At 38.8% G+C, this 14,676-nt stretch overlaps 1 protein-coding gene across 3 annotated transcripts in view; it reads right to left on the reverse strand.

The window, feature by feature from the left end:
* Positions 1–14,676, reverse strand: part of enah (ENAH actin regulator) — a 205,585-nt gene that overhangs the window by 97,178 nt on the left and 93,731 nt on the right. For all 3 annotated transcript variants that reach the window (XM_076271668.1, XM_076271667.1, XM_076271669.1), the window contains one exon: positions 3,637–3,814. In XM_076271668.1, the coding sequence (XP_076127783.1) occupies positions 3,637–3,814 (178 nt within the window). The remainder of the gene's footprint in view (positions 1–3,636; positions 3,815–14,676) is intronic.

Consider the following 14,676-nt stretch of genomic DNA (forward strand, 5'->3'; position numbering starts at 1 on the left):
AGCGGATGGAAATCCCGACACTCTTTCATACATGAAACTTAATAGTGAACCATTAAATACCCCACAGATTTCAGTGGTCATCAGTCCCGATATCTAGCAATATAATCAAACAGTCCAAACTTAAATGAAATCTCAAATTGAACATCTGCTTTTGATAGCCTACCGGTATGCCGCTCCAAACGAAAAGTAGGCCTATGTCTCACAATAAAACGCAAGAAATAAAGGCCTATAGCTGATCGCTGTTTTGCTACTAATTATCTTTCATGTAATGAATATGCACAGAAAGTGAAAGTAGGCCTACTATGCGCTCCATGTCTGTAGCTGTCTGTTCACGTCCGCAATCGATTATAACGTTTCTCAAATGGAGAACACATCCATGTTTTCTCGCGTTATAGGCTGTCATGCTTCTGTGTTTGCAAAATTCCTGACGGTTCCTGATCGCTAAACGTTTGTCGATAGCGTTTGATGCAGAAGGCGCACCTATAATTTGACTTCAGCGGTGACAAATCCTGCTGAGAGAGAGAGAGAGAGAGCAATGAGAGAGAGAGGCAGCCCCAAAGTGGTCCAGCACACGCGTGTGTGTGTCTCTGCATGGGGTTCTAATTGAAAGTTAGAGTTGGTCCGTCCAGTCAATAGTCCCGCATTCAGGCCGCTCCATTATTAGATTAATGTCAGACCTGCGCTGTAAAATCTGTGGGAATTTCTTGCATTATGATGGCTAGAGTTGCGGTACTTTTATTAGTATGCTCAATACTTAGTAATAATTTATGCGCAATACCCACAATCCTGAATCCTGAAATTTAGGCCCTGGTTAAATGCATCTTTTTTTCTCTCGCTCTTTTTCTCTCAGCATGTTCTGCTGCCAGTTTGTGCATATATCGTCCAAAAGGCTTGATTGCATTGCATTCTCCACATTTTTAGCTATTTACCACATCAACATTTTAATTTACCACATCAGCATTTTTGTTCAGTGAATCTTTTGTAAATTGCTTTACAATAGCGTCAGGGCCTTGTCAGCAGCCCCTGGCTTGCCTCTTGCCACTATTCACTCCTATGTCTTCAACATTCCCTGTAGAATTCTCAATATTTTTGGCCTCAATGTGTCCAGTTACATAGTCTGTCTGTTCTTAGTCTTGGATTTTGTGAAATAAATTTCTAAATATCACCTGTTTGCTGCAGCTTCGGTTTGCACATCCTTTTAAAACTGCATCTTTTTCTCTCTCAAGCATTTAATCTGCGGCCGGCTTGTCTCTCCACATCGTCCAAAATGCTTGATTGCATTGCATTCTCCACATTTTTAGCTAAATTTTCATGTACCACATCAGCATTTTTGTTCAGTGAATCTTTTGTAAATTGCTTTACAATTACGGTCGGGCCTGGCCTATCGCCTGGCTTGCTTCAGTCACGTCTAAAACTGCATCTTTTTCTCTCTTGTGAGCATTTAATCTGCTGCCAGCTTGTGACTCCACATCGCCCAAAATGCTTGATTGCATTGTATTCTCCACATTTTAGATACATTTTGGTGTACCACATGGCATTTTTTTTCAGTGAATCTTTTACTTTGCAATTACCTTCCTGCCCTCCTCTTGGCTGCCTTCACTCCTTCGTCTTCATTAACATTAATCTTTTTGGCCTCAATAATCTAGTTACATAGTCTCTGTTTTTGGTTTTGGATTTTGTTAAATACATTTCTAAATAAATGCGACTTATATATATATATGTTTTTTTCTTGTTCATGACGCATTTTTTGACTGATACGACTTACACTCAGGAGCGACTTATAGTCCGGAAAATGCGGTAATAAGCAGTTAACAATTCATTACTAACAGTTAACATAACTAATAGAGCTAACAGAGCTACTGTTAGCTGTTAACTAACAGAGCTACATCCCTGTTCCTGTACAATTGATGAAGACGTTCATGTTGATTCTATATTCCGATGTTCTATATCATACTAGCTAGGCTTTTTCCAAATATGCTTTGGATGGAAAAGTGGTGTTTAATTTCCATAATCTTTTTTCAGTGAACGCATAAAACAGTTTTGTCAGCAGTCTAAAGATATGCCAGCTTTGTATATAGTTTGGTTACCTAGCAACCGAGGCTTAAAGACGACAAGTGGGTGCGTTCAAAGTCGCAAACATAGGCAAACATTCGTGATCGATTGAAACATGTTTCAGTTTGCCTTGAACAGAGGCGAACATTCATGGTCTGTTGCTGCATTAATTAAACACCACTTTTCCATCAGAAACATATTTTTTAAAAGCATGGCTTGTATGATATAGAACATTATTGGAATATAGAATCAATATGAAAATTTTCATCCATAATACAGACAGGAATGTAGCACAGTAAGTAACAAGTCACTCTATGATGCAGGAGCCCGGGGTTCGATTCCTGCTCACTGCGCAATTTTGAAGGTGCATTTCTCACAGCTAAACCAAGCTAGATAGATAGATACAGTATATATAGAGATAGAAGGTTGGGCTTGTGGAACTATAGGCTACATGGTCCTCGCTATAGATTGGGGGGCTGCAAAATTTACTACAAATAGGTAAGAAAGGTCTTATAAGCGTATTAGTTATCCACCTCTTTGTCTTATACACCATTAACAAGCATTAACAAGCTGTTACAAATATGTTTGTAAGTAACTTAAAAGGCTGCTTTAACACTTACAAGCTGCATGTTAACAGTTAGTTAATGTTATTAAAGGATAACAACAGTTAACTAACTGTTAGTAATGAATTGTCAACTGCTTATTATGCACTGTTAATACTTAATAAGCAGTTATTCTAAAAGTTATTCTAAAGCGCCACCAATAAACTTACTTACAGGTTATATACTAACAGGTTTTTAAATAAAACTGTCAAATGAAAATAACTGACAGTAGCAATAGCAAATGAGAATATTTCAAGCAGTTCAGAGTAATGCAGCTAGCTAAAGTTCAACGATGCACTAGCCCCCGCTATGCCATAATGTTGACGCTGATAAGAAAGCATATTACTATCAAATAACTGATATAACTAATAACTAATAACTAATAACAAATAACTAAATGACTACAAATTAAGATAAACCATAACTAGAACTGATGTAAAACATATATTACCTCAGTTTATCCAGCTGTGTGGTTCCCAGTCGAGGTAAACTCCAACGAAGTGCAGGTGGCGTCCGGCTGTCCACTTCAAATGTACCGACTGTAGTGAGAGACTATTTTTTCATGACTCATCTTCAAAAATCTAAAACATTTCGCGCCATAAACCCCTTAACCAATCATATCAAATTGAAGTTTATGTTGTCAGCATTACGGGGAAGATTTCAGAAATAAAATCATTGATTGGACAGCTGAGATTGGTCATTGTTAAAATTTTAACGAAATTAGAACGGTCGGGCACATAAGGGTTCATTTAGACAGTGCCAGGAGGCTTGTTTTAGACATAATTTGTGGTAGAAATATCGGTATCGGTACTCGGCATCTTTAAGTACACAAATGCGAATACTCGTACTGGGTTTGAAAAAAATGTTAACGGGACATCCCTAACATGTAAAGTTAAATGATCTCCACAATATAACACAAAGTGTGTGGTGACTAATTAAAGCTAAATTTCATATCTTACCATCATTTAATAAAAACTCTTACCTGCATCCTGAGAGTTCAGCACTTCCAGGGCATGCATCATGGCACTGGCAAATACATTAGCGTCCTCTTTGCTACCAAAGTTAAGGCCATACACCTGCCGGGCATCACGCCATTGGTGGAAGGTCTGTGTGGCCTGGTTGTACTTCAGCCCCTTGGGAATGGCACAGTTTATTACCACCTGCGTAGACAGAGAGAGGCAGATTAATTGAGATGAACAACCAATAACTGATATATATATATATATATATATATATATATATATGACAAAGTTATCCACCACGTATTACAGCTGTGCTTTCAATATCATAATATCGACATATTGTGTCACCACTTGCGGAATATATTGTATCGCCACTGCTGGCAAATATCAATATTTTTTATTAAAGCATTAGACTGTGCAAAAATGTCTATACAGCTGTATTTTTGGGGGGGCCTAGCAGCGAAGCTGCAGGACCCCATTGTGTTTGTATGTTTTCTTATTATTATTGTTATTGGGGGCCAAGCAGAAAAGTGCACCCATTGCGTTTCTACGTTTTCTTCTTATTGGGGGCCAAGCAGCGAAGCTGAGAAGGCCCCCATTGTGTTTCTATGTTTTCCTATTATTATTACTAGTGCAGTGCCCGTTCAAACATGCTATTCCTGTAGCCCAATTACATGCCTGCAGGTAGGCCTGCTTTAAAAATAGGATGATAGGGAAAACATAATTCCAGGTAAGCATTCAATAATGAATACAGATAATATAATAATATAATAAATGTGAAGTGAGCAGAATGTGACATTTTTTACAAATCAAAATAACAATCCTAACAGCTGTTTTGAGTCAAGGCTATATGCTTAGACTATTGAATAACTTGATGATAGAGAAAACAAACCATTTTGTGGAATGATACATCATCATATGAAATTTGCAACGGTGTGACTCAAAAACAGTCTCTGGTGGCCTATAAGTGACATCACACTCTGTCTGCCACTCGTTGCTTGTCGCTGGTTATGCTTTGCATGTGTGGCATTCTGAGACGTTCTTTAATTCGGGACCATTATCGCTCGCTTCAATTTAGGACCTTGCAGTTGGAATTGTCGTTTGCTTATTCAAAGTCTAAAGACAGTCCAAAGTAGCCTGGGCTATTCGAAGTGTCCGTTTTTTGCACATCATTTTTTACGTAATTTTGCCACTGCATACCTGTGTGTGTTAGGGTGTTGTTGCAAAATCAGCGGAGTCATTTTATGCAAGCAAACCGCATACAGGGGGTCTTTATTGTTGAGGTCAGACATGTTAACACATCTTGCACTCGCTTAACCTTTTACCCGTGTAACCTACACTGATCCAGTTCTGCCAAAGCCCTGCTTCTATCCTCACTGGAAGCTTAGTGCTGTGTGGGAGGGGGAGTGGCTAGTGGCGAAAGCCAATGCATTTTTGCATTTCTTATTCAAACAACGTCAAATTTGGCACTGCACTTACTCATGCCCGTAGCAAGACACCTGCCAAGGGAAATCAGTCTGACAAACGGTCAGCGAGATATGTGTGCCACAGACATTAGGACACACAGACGCTTCTTGCTTTATAGATAGATTCCGCCATGGAAGTCTATGGCAGCCCATAGAACCGTCTGGTAAAAAGTTGTAAAATTTGGCACACTAATTACACACAGTCCAATGATTAATTTCACAGAGTTTCAAGTCGGCACCTCGAGCACTGTAGCGCAAGTTCACGCATGTAACTTTTGACCCGTTTCTCCGATTTTCAAAAATTAGGTGCCGTTGGAATCCTTGGACCAAGCCAAGTTCAACACACCCTATGATGGATTTTCCGCCATATTGGATTTTAGCAAAAGTGAATCTAAAGCTTCACAGGTCACAAATTTTGTCTGATCATCACCAAACTTGACAAACATGATCTTCTGACCATGCCTCACACAGGTTGTGCTTCTACTTGTCTTCAAATCTAAAAACGTACTCCAGCCAATCGAAATTGACGGCGAAGCCACCAAACAGGTAGTGAGCTCATATCTTGGCAACCATTTCATGTATCATAACCAAACTTAGTACAGGGACTCGTGACCCCATCAGGAGGACGCTCAAACCTTTTGGTGACCTTTGACCTCTAGGGGGCGCTGCAATTAGCAAAAATGCATTTTTGCCTGTAGCTGTTGTTGTGTTTGGAATTAAAATGTACTAGTGGGGTCTGGTAATAATGTTGGAGGTCCTTAGGCCGACCCAGGCCAAATTGTGATGTCATCGTAATTGATTTGGCAGCCATATTGGATTTAATCAAAAACACTAAAAAGTTTTCAAAGTTCACAAATTTCATCTGATCTTCACCAAAATTGGCACAATCCATCTTCTGACCATGCCTAACAAAAGTTGTGCTTTTTGTAGCCATATCTAAAACCGTTCGCCAGTAACAGCCAATCAAAATTGACGGCGAAGTGAACTTATATCTTAGCAAGGTTTTCTCGTATCAAGATTAAACTTAGTACATGTGCTCAGGACCTAATTATGAGGAGGCTCAAGAAATTTGGAGTCTTTTGACCACTAGGGGGGTGCTATAATCACAGAAAGTAGGCTCATATCTCAGCAATGCTTTCAAATATAGAAAGCAAACTTGGTATACGGTCTTGGGACCCCATCCTGAGGACACACAATAAATTTGGTGACCTTCGACCTCTAGGTGGGCGCTAGAGATACAGGAAATTAGCTCTTATCTCAGCAACGCCTTTACGTATCAAAACCAAACTTGGTATATGGACTCGAGACCCCATCCTGAGGACAATACATTTGGTGTACTTTGACCACTAGGGGTGCTATAATTAGGAACACTTTCTCCTATCGCAACCAAACTTGGTATGTGGACTTGGGACTACATCCTGAGGACACACAATTAATTTGGTGTGCTTTGACCTCTAGGGTCGCCATATTTATTAACACTTCCACCGATTGAAACTAAACTTGGTATGTGGAGTCATGACCCCATACACTGCACAATTATTTTGGTGACCTTTGACCACTAGGGGTGCTATAATTATGAACACTTTCACCTATTTAAACCAAACTTGGTATGTGGACATAGGAGCACATCTTGAGGACACAATAAATTCGGTGACCTTCAGCCACAAAGGGGGTGCTATAGTTACAGGAAATAAGCTCATATCTCAGCAACGCTTTCACGTATCAAAACAAAACTTGTTACATGGACTTAGGACCATGTACTGAGGACGCACAATAAATCTGGAGTATTTTGACCACTAGGTGGGTGCTTTAATCTCAGGAAGTAGGCTCATTTGTATCGAAACCAAACTTTGTACATGGACTCAAAAGTACTGAGTACTAAGTATTGAGTACTGACTGCCCACTACTGCTTACTACTGTTTTACTAATGTACACAGCCTAATGTTTTCACTACTGTTTTACTGCTACACTGTTTTTCATGCTATATTAGCACACATAATCAATGGCTGCGGTCAGGCTTCTGATACAATACTGAATGAATGAATGGCTCAACCTGTTCTTGCACTGAAATAGTTTTTTATTTTACCTTGTCTACATTATACTTTACTCTCCTATTTGTCTATATTATTTATGCTGGTCTCTAGACCTTACTCTTGCACTGTTGCACTGTTGGACTAATGTTGGACTACTTTTTGCACCTTCACCATGACACTCACTCTCTTGAGCACCTTGCCAGGCACACATAACTAAGGACTATGGTTGGACTACTGTTTGCACCTTCACCATGACACTCACTCCCTTTAGCACCTCACCAGTCCCGGCCCTGTCACTACAAGTGTCTTATGCTTGGTCACCCTCAAGCACATTGGACTTTCTTAATTTAATTTATATAGTGTATTTAGTATTTAGTTTTCTTATCTTTCTTATCTTCTACTGTCTTTATTGTACAGTGGAGTTTAGTTATATGTTTATACTTATACTTATGTTTACCATTTCTGCTGTAAGTGCATGTTGTGTGTTATGTCTGTATGCTACTGAGACCCTTGAATTTCCCCTTGAGGATCAATAAAGTATCTATCTATCTATCTATCTATCTAAAACCCAATCCCGATCCAATCCAGTCTGAAGCCGCCAAACAGGAAGTGAAGTAATATCTCAGCAAATCTTTCACATATCAAAACCAAACTCAGTACATGGGGTCAGGACCCATTAAGGAGGCTCAATACATTTCATGACTTTTGACCTATAGGTGGCGCTATAAAAAAATTATGTTTTGGCCTGTAACGGGTGATGTGTTTGGAATTAAAACTTACTAGTGGTGTCTGTTAATACTTTGGGAGATCCTAAGGCAGATGTGAATTTGTGATGTCAACGTAATTGATCCGGCTGCCATATTGGATTTAATCAAAAACACCTAAAAGTTCCATCATTGTTCCATCCAGGCTTATCATGAAACTGAGAGACCTGAACATCAGTTCCACCCTGTGCAGTTGGATCATTGACTTCCTGACTAACAGGACACAGGTGGTATGGCTGGGTAACATCTCCTCCACTCTAACACTTAGCACTAGTGCCCGCAGGGATGTGTGTTAAACCCCCTGTTGTATTCGTTGTACACTCATGACTGTATGGCAACTCACACTTCAAACACCATCATTAAGTTAGCTGACACCAACACCACCACCGTGATGATGAGTGTGCTTACAGAGCAGAGGTGGCAACCCTGACATCTTGGTACCAGGACAACAACCTGCTACTCAACGTCAGCTAAACCAAGGAGCTGATAGTGGACTACAGGAGACTGTAGGGAGAGGAGCACACACCCATCTACATTGGGGGCACAGCAGTGGAGAGAGTCAGCTGCTTCAGATTCCTTGGACCTACCATCAGTGAGGATCTGAGCTGGTCACACCATATAGATATGGTCACAAAGACACAAAGGTCTCATCTTTCTTCGGTGGCTGCGGAAGTTAGGTATGGACGGTGAAATACTGACCAACTTTTACCGCTGTACCATTGAGAGTATCCTGACTGGCAACATCACAGCATGGTATGGTAACATCACCGGCCATGATCACAAAGCTCTACAAAGGGTGGTCAGGTCAGTGCAGCTCTCACATCTCAGCAACAATTTCATGTATCAAAACCAAACTTAGTACATGGACTTCAGACCCCATTGGGAGGACGCTCAAGACAGTTGGTGACCATTGACCTGTAGGGGGCACTGCAATTAGCAAAAATGCATTTTGGTACCTGTGATGTGTTTGGAACTAAAACTTACTAGGGATGTCTGTTAAAGCAACACCAAAGAACTTTCCCTCTGTCGCACGCACGCTATTTGTTTATCCAGCACCGGCTTTGCAAATAACGATGTCCACAGACAAGGTAGAATATTTTGCATGACTTATAAAAGTACGATGTATTGCGACATCAGATGCAAGTCAAATTTGTAGTTTCTTATGTCTCATTCCATCGAACTACAGATCCGCTACCCGATCTGGCAAACTTACATAGTGCGGTTATAGCCGATAGAGGGCCGCGAAGCGAATGCAGAATTGCCGTTCACCCTGTTACGGGTTGATGAACCACTGAAACGATTTTGGAAACATTATTTTAAGGTATAAAAAACTCTTTGGTGTTGCTTTAATATACAGTGCTGGCCAAAAGTATTGGCACCCATGCTAAAGTTGACTGAAAAGAGGAATATAAAATCATCTTTTGGAAATTGATCTTAATGCCTTAAGTGAAAAATGAGGAAATATCTAACCTTTAAGGACACCAATTTTCTTAGTGAATGAATAATGTATCATAAATAAATAAATGTTCTTCCTTAAAATACAGGGATCATAAGTATTGGCGCCCCTATGTTAAATTCCCATAGAGACAGGCAGATTTGTATTTTTAAAGGCCAGTTATTTCATGGATCCAGAATACTGTGCATCCTGATAAAGTTACCTTGGCCTTTGGAATTAAAATAGCCCCACATCATCACATACCCTTCACCATACCTAGAGATTGGCATGGGTGTTATTTCAGTTAGCCTATTAGCTGGTTTGATGCTCATTGAGCTCAATGCAAATCACTGAAATGACTGCAAAATAATGTCATGTACAAAAACCAATGCTGCACACCCATTACTCTCATTTGAATTACTCGCGGACCTGTGATCGGCTAGATATGCCACGCATGTCAGATGAAAGAGGAGACACGGAGCTATCATTTAATACCAAGACAATACATCCTTCTGGGTTATAAAACAGATGAAGTGACAGCAAAATAATAACTTCATATAGCTCGGTTTTTGTAGCAAAGCATGTTTATAATCCAACACTATTGTGTGTTTCTCTATGGCAAAGAATGTTCATAATCCGGTTTTGAGATCCTACCAAATTCCTGCATGGCATCCAATTCAAGGCTGATATTGCATCCCAATTTTTTCGGCAAAGAAACACCTTTTTTTGCCTTTACTTTGTTCATAGCAATGCAGTAAAAAGTTGTAGAGAATCATGAGTGCAGACACAAACTCGGGTCAAGTCAGGTCAGATCAGTTCGTGTCACAGATATGGAGCGCAGAAAGGTTTATTTTTAATCACTAAATAAAAAAATGGCATTTATTTCTGTAAGGCGCACACCGCATATATCTGTAAATTGCTCAGCCCCAGAGAATCCCTCCACCATGGCAATGATATTGCCAGATTCAGGACAGTCCGCCCTACACACATGTAGAGCTATGAGCTTGCTGTGGTGAGATACATGTCAATTTTTATAAAATCTAAAAAAAAATCAATGCTAGTACAATAAAAATCAATGCTAGCTATTCAATGTCATTATCCTAAAAACCCAGGGTCCCCCCCATACCAGGATGGTTCGACCCAACCTGTCACATGCCACCCGCCATCAACTGTCAATCACTGTCAAAACTCAAACGATGGAGTCGTGGTTGAAGTTTATGGATGGAGTCGTGGTTCCAAAGTTTAATAAATTAGACACGGATGTCACTGTGCTCTGTTTTAAGTCTTTTTTTCTCAACTAAAAATGCTTTGCACTGGTTAGGGGGTACTTGGCTGAAAAAAATATTTCACAGGGGGTACATCACTGAAAAAAGGTTGAGAACCACTGGTCTAGCGCATGATTCAAAAATCTTTATGGATCTTTGGTTGAACCGGAAGTGACTTTATATCTCAGTCAATCTTTGGTTGCTAGACATGAAACTTGCAGTGACTGCTTACAGCCATGTCTGATGCAACAGCATTGAGTTGCCATTGCAATTCCAGCTTGTCTGCTTGGACCCCCTCATTGCTGCTTGCAGCTATATTTATTACTTACATTATTATTAGAAATTGAAATGAAACAAAAATGAAATGGCACAACACAGTCCCCAGAACATTCCCTTGAGGTCTTAATGCTTGTTTTTGGCAAACCATAAAATCACCTTTAGGGGACGTTCCCTGAAGGATTAATCAAGGTTGAATTCTGCCTAACATGCCTGTGTGTGAAAGAGAGACGTTGGGGTTGCTACGCAACAGTAAACTTATGTTAGCTCGACCCAAAGGTTTAACCAAAGATAGGCTAGCATTATACTTTTAGCTTTCCGTCTGGTTAACACTTTCAAATAAATTGTTGTGCTCGGACTTGGAAGCGTCTTTCATGTAATTTAGCTTTATTTGCTTAGTTCCCAGCATTAATTGCAAGTCAGTTGGCTTGTTTATATAAATAGAGTATTATTGTTTTGATTTTGTTTAGCCTTCTCTTGATGATGTTTTGAACAGTAAAATGACTGGATATGCCCATTGAAAATGGTTTAGTTAAGCTATTTTATTGTGAAGAAAGACAACGTAAACGTGAAACTACTAGGTCTAACCCGGTATAATGATTGTTATTGATGATGATGATTATTTAATTCATTAATTATCTCGGTAGCATAAATAATGATAATATACTGTATGAGTGAGAATTAGATTTGATGTATTTGAACATGGTTACTCTGATATATCTCCCAAATCCCATGTAACTTAGCTAACGTTTTCTAGCAGTTTTGCTAAACATGCTAACTATGTTAGCAATGTTAACACGCTAACTTTGCTAACCATGCTACTTAGTTAACTTAGCTAATGTTTTCTAGTAGTTTTGCTAAAAATGTTAACTATGCTAGCAATATTAACAAGCTAACCATGCTACTTCGCTAACTTAGCTAACATTTTCTAGCAGTTTTGCTAAACATGTAAACTATGCTAGCAATGCTAACTTTGCTAACCATATTACTTAGCTAACTTAGTTGATGTTTTCTAGCAGTTTTGCTTAAAATGCTAACTATGTTAACTATGCTAACTAGCTACAGTGGGTAGGAGTCATAGTTGATGACAAGTGTTGACATAGTTGATGACAAGTTAAAAGTTGTTGATAGACAGCTAGTTTAATAGATAGATAGTTTAATGATAGTTTAAAAGTAGACCGTTTAAAAGTTGAATGTAAAAAGTTCAGTAGTTTAATGGGTTAAATTGTTTAACAGTGGATTATTGTAGTGAGGACTTTTATTTTGAAACAGTTTTGGGCAGAGGAAACAGTTGAATAGGATGTGTAGTCTTAATTGACCCAGATTGTATGCTTAAAGCCTGAGGCTGCAGGTGGCCTGAACACCTGGCATAGGATTCTAATTGCTTAACCCTTAGAACCCGATTGACGCAAAGTGCGTCAAAAAACACACCCTTTCTTCTCTGTTACATTGCTCCGCGACTGTTTATCGCAACGAGATAAAACCTTTATTGTATGACAGAGAATAAGTGGGGCTTTCCAAAGAGACTACGCACTTGTCTGTATGATCAAGTATGAAAATTTAAAAAAATCATGAAATTAAATCAAATTGCATTATATTTACAGTCTATACTTCTCTGCGTTCACCTGCGCACCCATTACTTTAGTTTTAATTACTCGCGAACCCGTGATCGTATAGATATGGCAAGCATATCAGATGAAAGAGGAGAAACAGGGCTATCCATTGGTACCATGGATATCGATCTTTCTGGCTTATAAAAACAGACGAAGTGACTGCAAAATATTAACGTCATGTACACAAACCAACGCTGCACACCCATTACTCTCGGAGTAATTACTCGCGGACCCGTGATCGGATATATATGCCACGTATGTTAGATGAAAGAGGAGACAGCAAAATAATAACTTCATATAGCTGGACTTACCCCACGTTTTTGTCTGTTTTTGTGGCAAAGCATGTTTATAATCCAACGCTATCGTGTGTTTCTCTATGGCAAAACATGTTCAGAATCCGGTTTTGAGATCCTAGCAAATTCCTGCATGGCATCCAATTCAAGGCTCACATTGCATCCCAATTTGTTCAACAAAGAAACACCTTTTTTGCCTTTACTTTGTTCATGGCAATGCAGTAAAAAGTTGAGAATCATCATGAGTGCATACACCATAGTCACACATGCTAACAGGCAAACTTGGGTCAAGTCAGGTCAGATCAGTTGTATCACAGATATGGAGCGCAGAATGGTCATTTTTCATCGCTAAATAAAAAATGGCATTTATTTCCGTAAATCACAAACCACATATTTCTGTAAATTGCTCAGCCCCAGAGTATCCCTCCAACATGGCAATTATATTGCCCGTTTCAGGACAGTCTGCCCTACACACACATGAAATGCATGTAGAGCTATGAGCTTGCTGTGGTGAGATACAGGTCAAAATATAAGAATTTTTATAATATGATTTTTATATTTTAATTCTTTAAAAATCAAAATAAAATCAATGCTAGTACTAATACATGAAATGATGGCAGATCTGGATAGCCTAACAAAAAACAACATATAATATGTGTGTGTGGCACTTACAATGACCAGAATAAATCCTTATGAATAAAGATAGTGAAAATGCCCTAAAAACAGCTTAGGGTTCTAAGGGTTAATGGCCGTATTATGATGTCATAATCGGCAATGTTAAGTCTATGGGGATTTTTTTTAAAGTTTTTCTTTAATAGTTTAAAAAGTATAAAAGTTTCAAAATTGAAAAGTCATACCAACCCGATCTGTTTGAAGACCTACGTTACAAAGTTTGAACGAAGTTTCTAAGTTAAACTGTTCAAGAGAAATTGCGTACGGAAAAAGTGGTAAGCGGAATAATAATAATAAGAAGTTGTTGAAGTTGCCTAGGAAGAACAGTACAGTGCATTTTCATGCACTGTAACTAGAAATGCTAAAGTTGTGATGTAAAATATCATGTATAGTTAAAACAGATAATACAGAGATGGTTACTACGGTGATGCTAGGATAGACATGGTGGTTGCATAGCTTAATAAAAGTTGATAGTTTAAAAGTAGACTGTTTAAAAGCTGAATGTAGATAGTTTAAAAGTTGTTGATAGACAGTTAGATTAATAGATAGTTTAATGATTGTTTAAAAGTAGACCGTTTAAAAGTTGAAGGTAAATAGTTTAAAAGTTGTTGACAGACTGGAAGTTTAATGAATGTTGATATTCAAATAGTTTAATGGCTGTGTATAGGTAGATGTGTAGATGTGGCTGTGTATAGGCTCTAATGTTTGCTAGCAGTTATGCTAAGATTTTTAACTATGCTAACCATGCTACTTAGCTAATGTTTTATAGCAGTGCTAGCAATGCTAACATGCTAACCATGTTACTTAGCTAACTATGTTAGCAATGCTAACTATGTTAACCATGTTACTTACAGTGGGTCCCTGTTAAGTTTGGACGGGTTCCTTCAGGAATCACGATCCCCATTTTCTCGGCAGAAATGGCACAAACTGCAGTTGACACAAACAACCACAAGGTGTCACTTTGGTGCCACTACTATTTTTGATGCGACTTGACTTACTGCTTCCATGATGCAGTTTCCAAGTCAGTAGAACAATCAGAGAAAGCTGAGCCATTACCAAACATATATGATAATACAATAGCGTGAGTTTATATATCTTATACCCTATTTGTCACGGTTACTTATAGATTTGATAGTGTAACGATAAGCGCATAAGAGCATAAGAGACTTTCAGTGGGGGCACGGAAACTTAAATTGATCACGGTAGTTTAAGCTTACACTTGACAAAACATTCTAATATGAAA

Source organism: Alosa pseudoharengus, unplaced genomic scaffold, assembly GCF_046254945.1.
Source record: "Alosa pseudoharengus isolate Yale_2024_CS ecotype anadromous, Long Island Sound unplaced genomic scaffold, YU_APseudo_1.1 YU_APseudo_1.1_scf_7, whole genome shotgun sequence".
NCBI classification, from domain to species: domain Eukaryota; kingdom Metazoa; phylum Chordata; class Actinopteri; order Clupeiformes; family Clupeidae; genus Alosa; species Alosa pseudoharengus.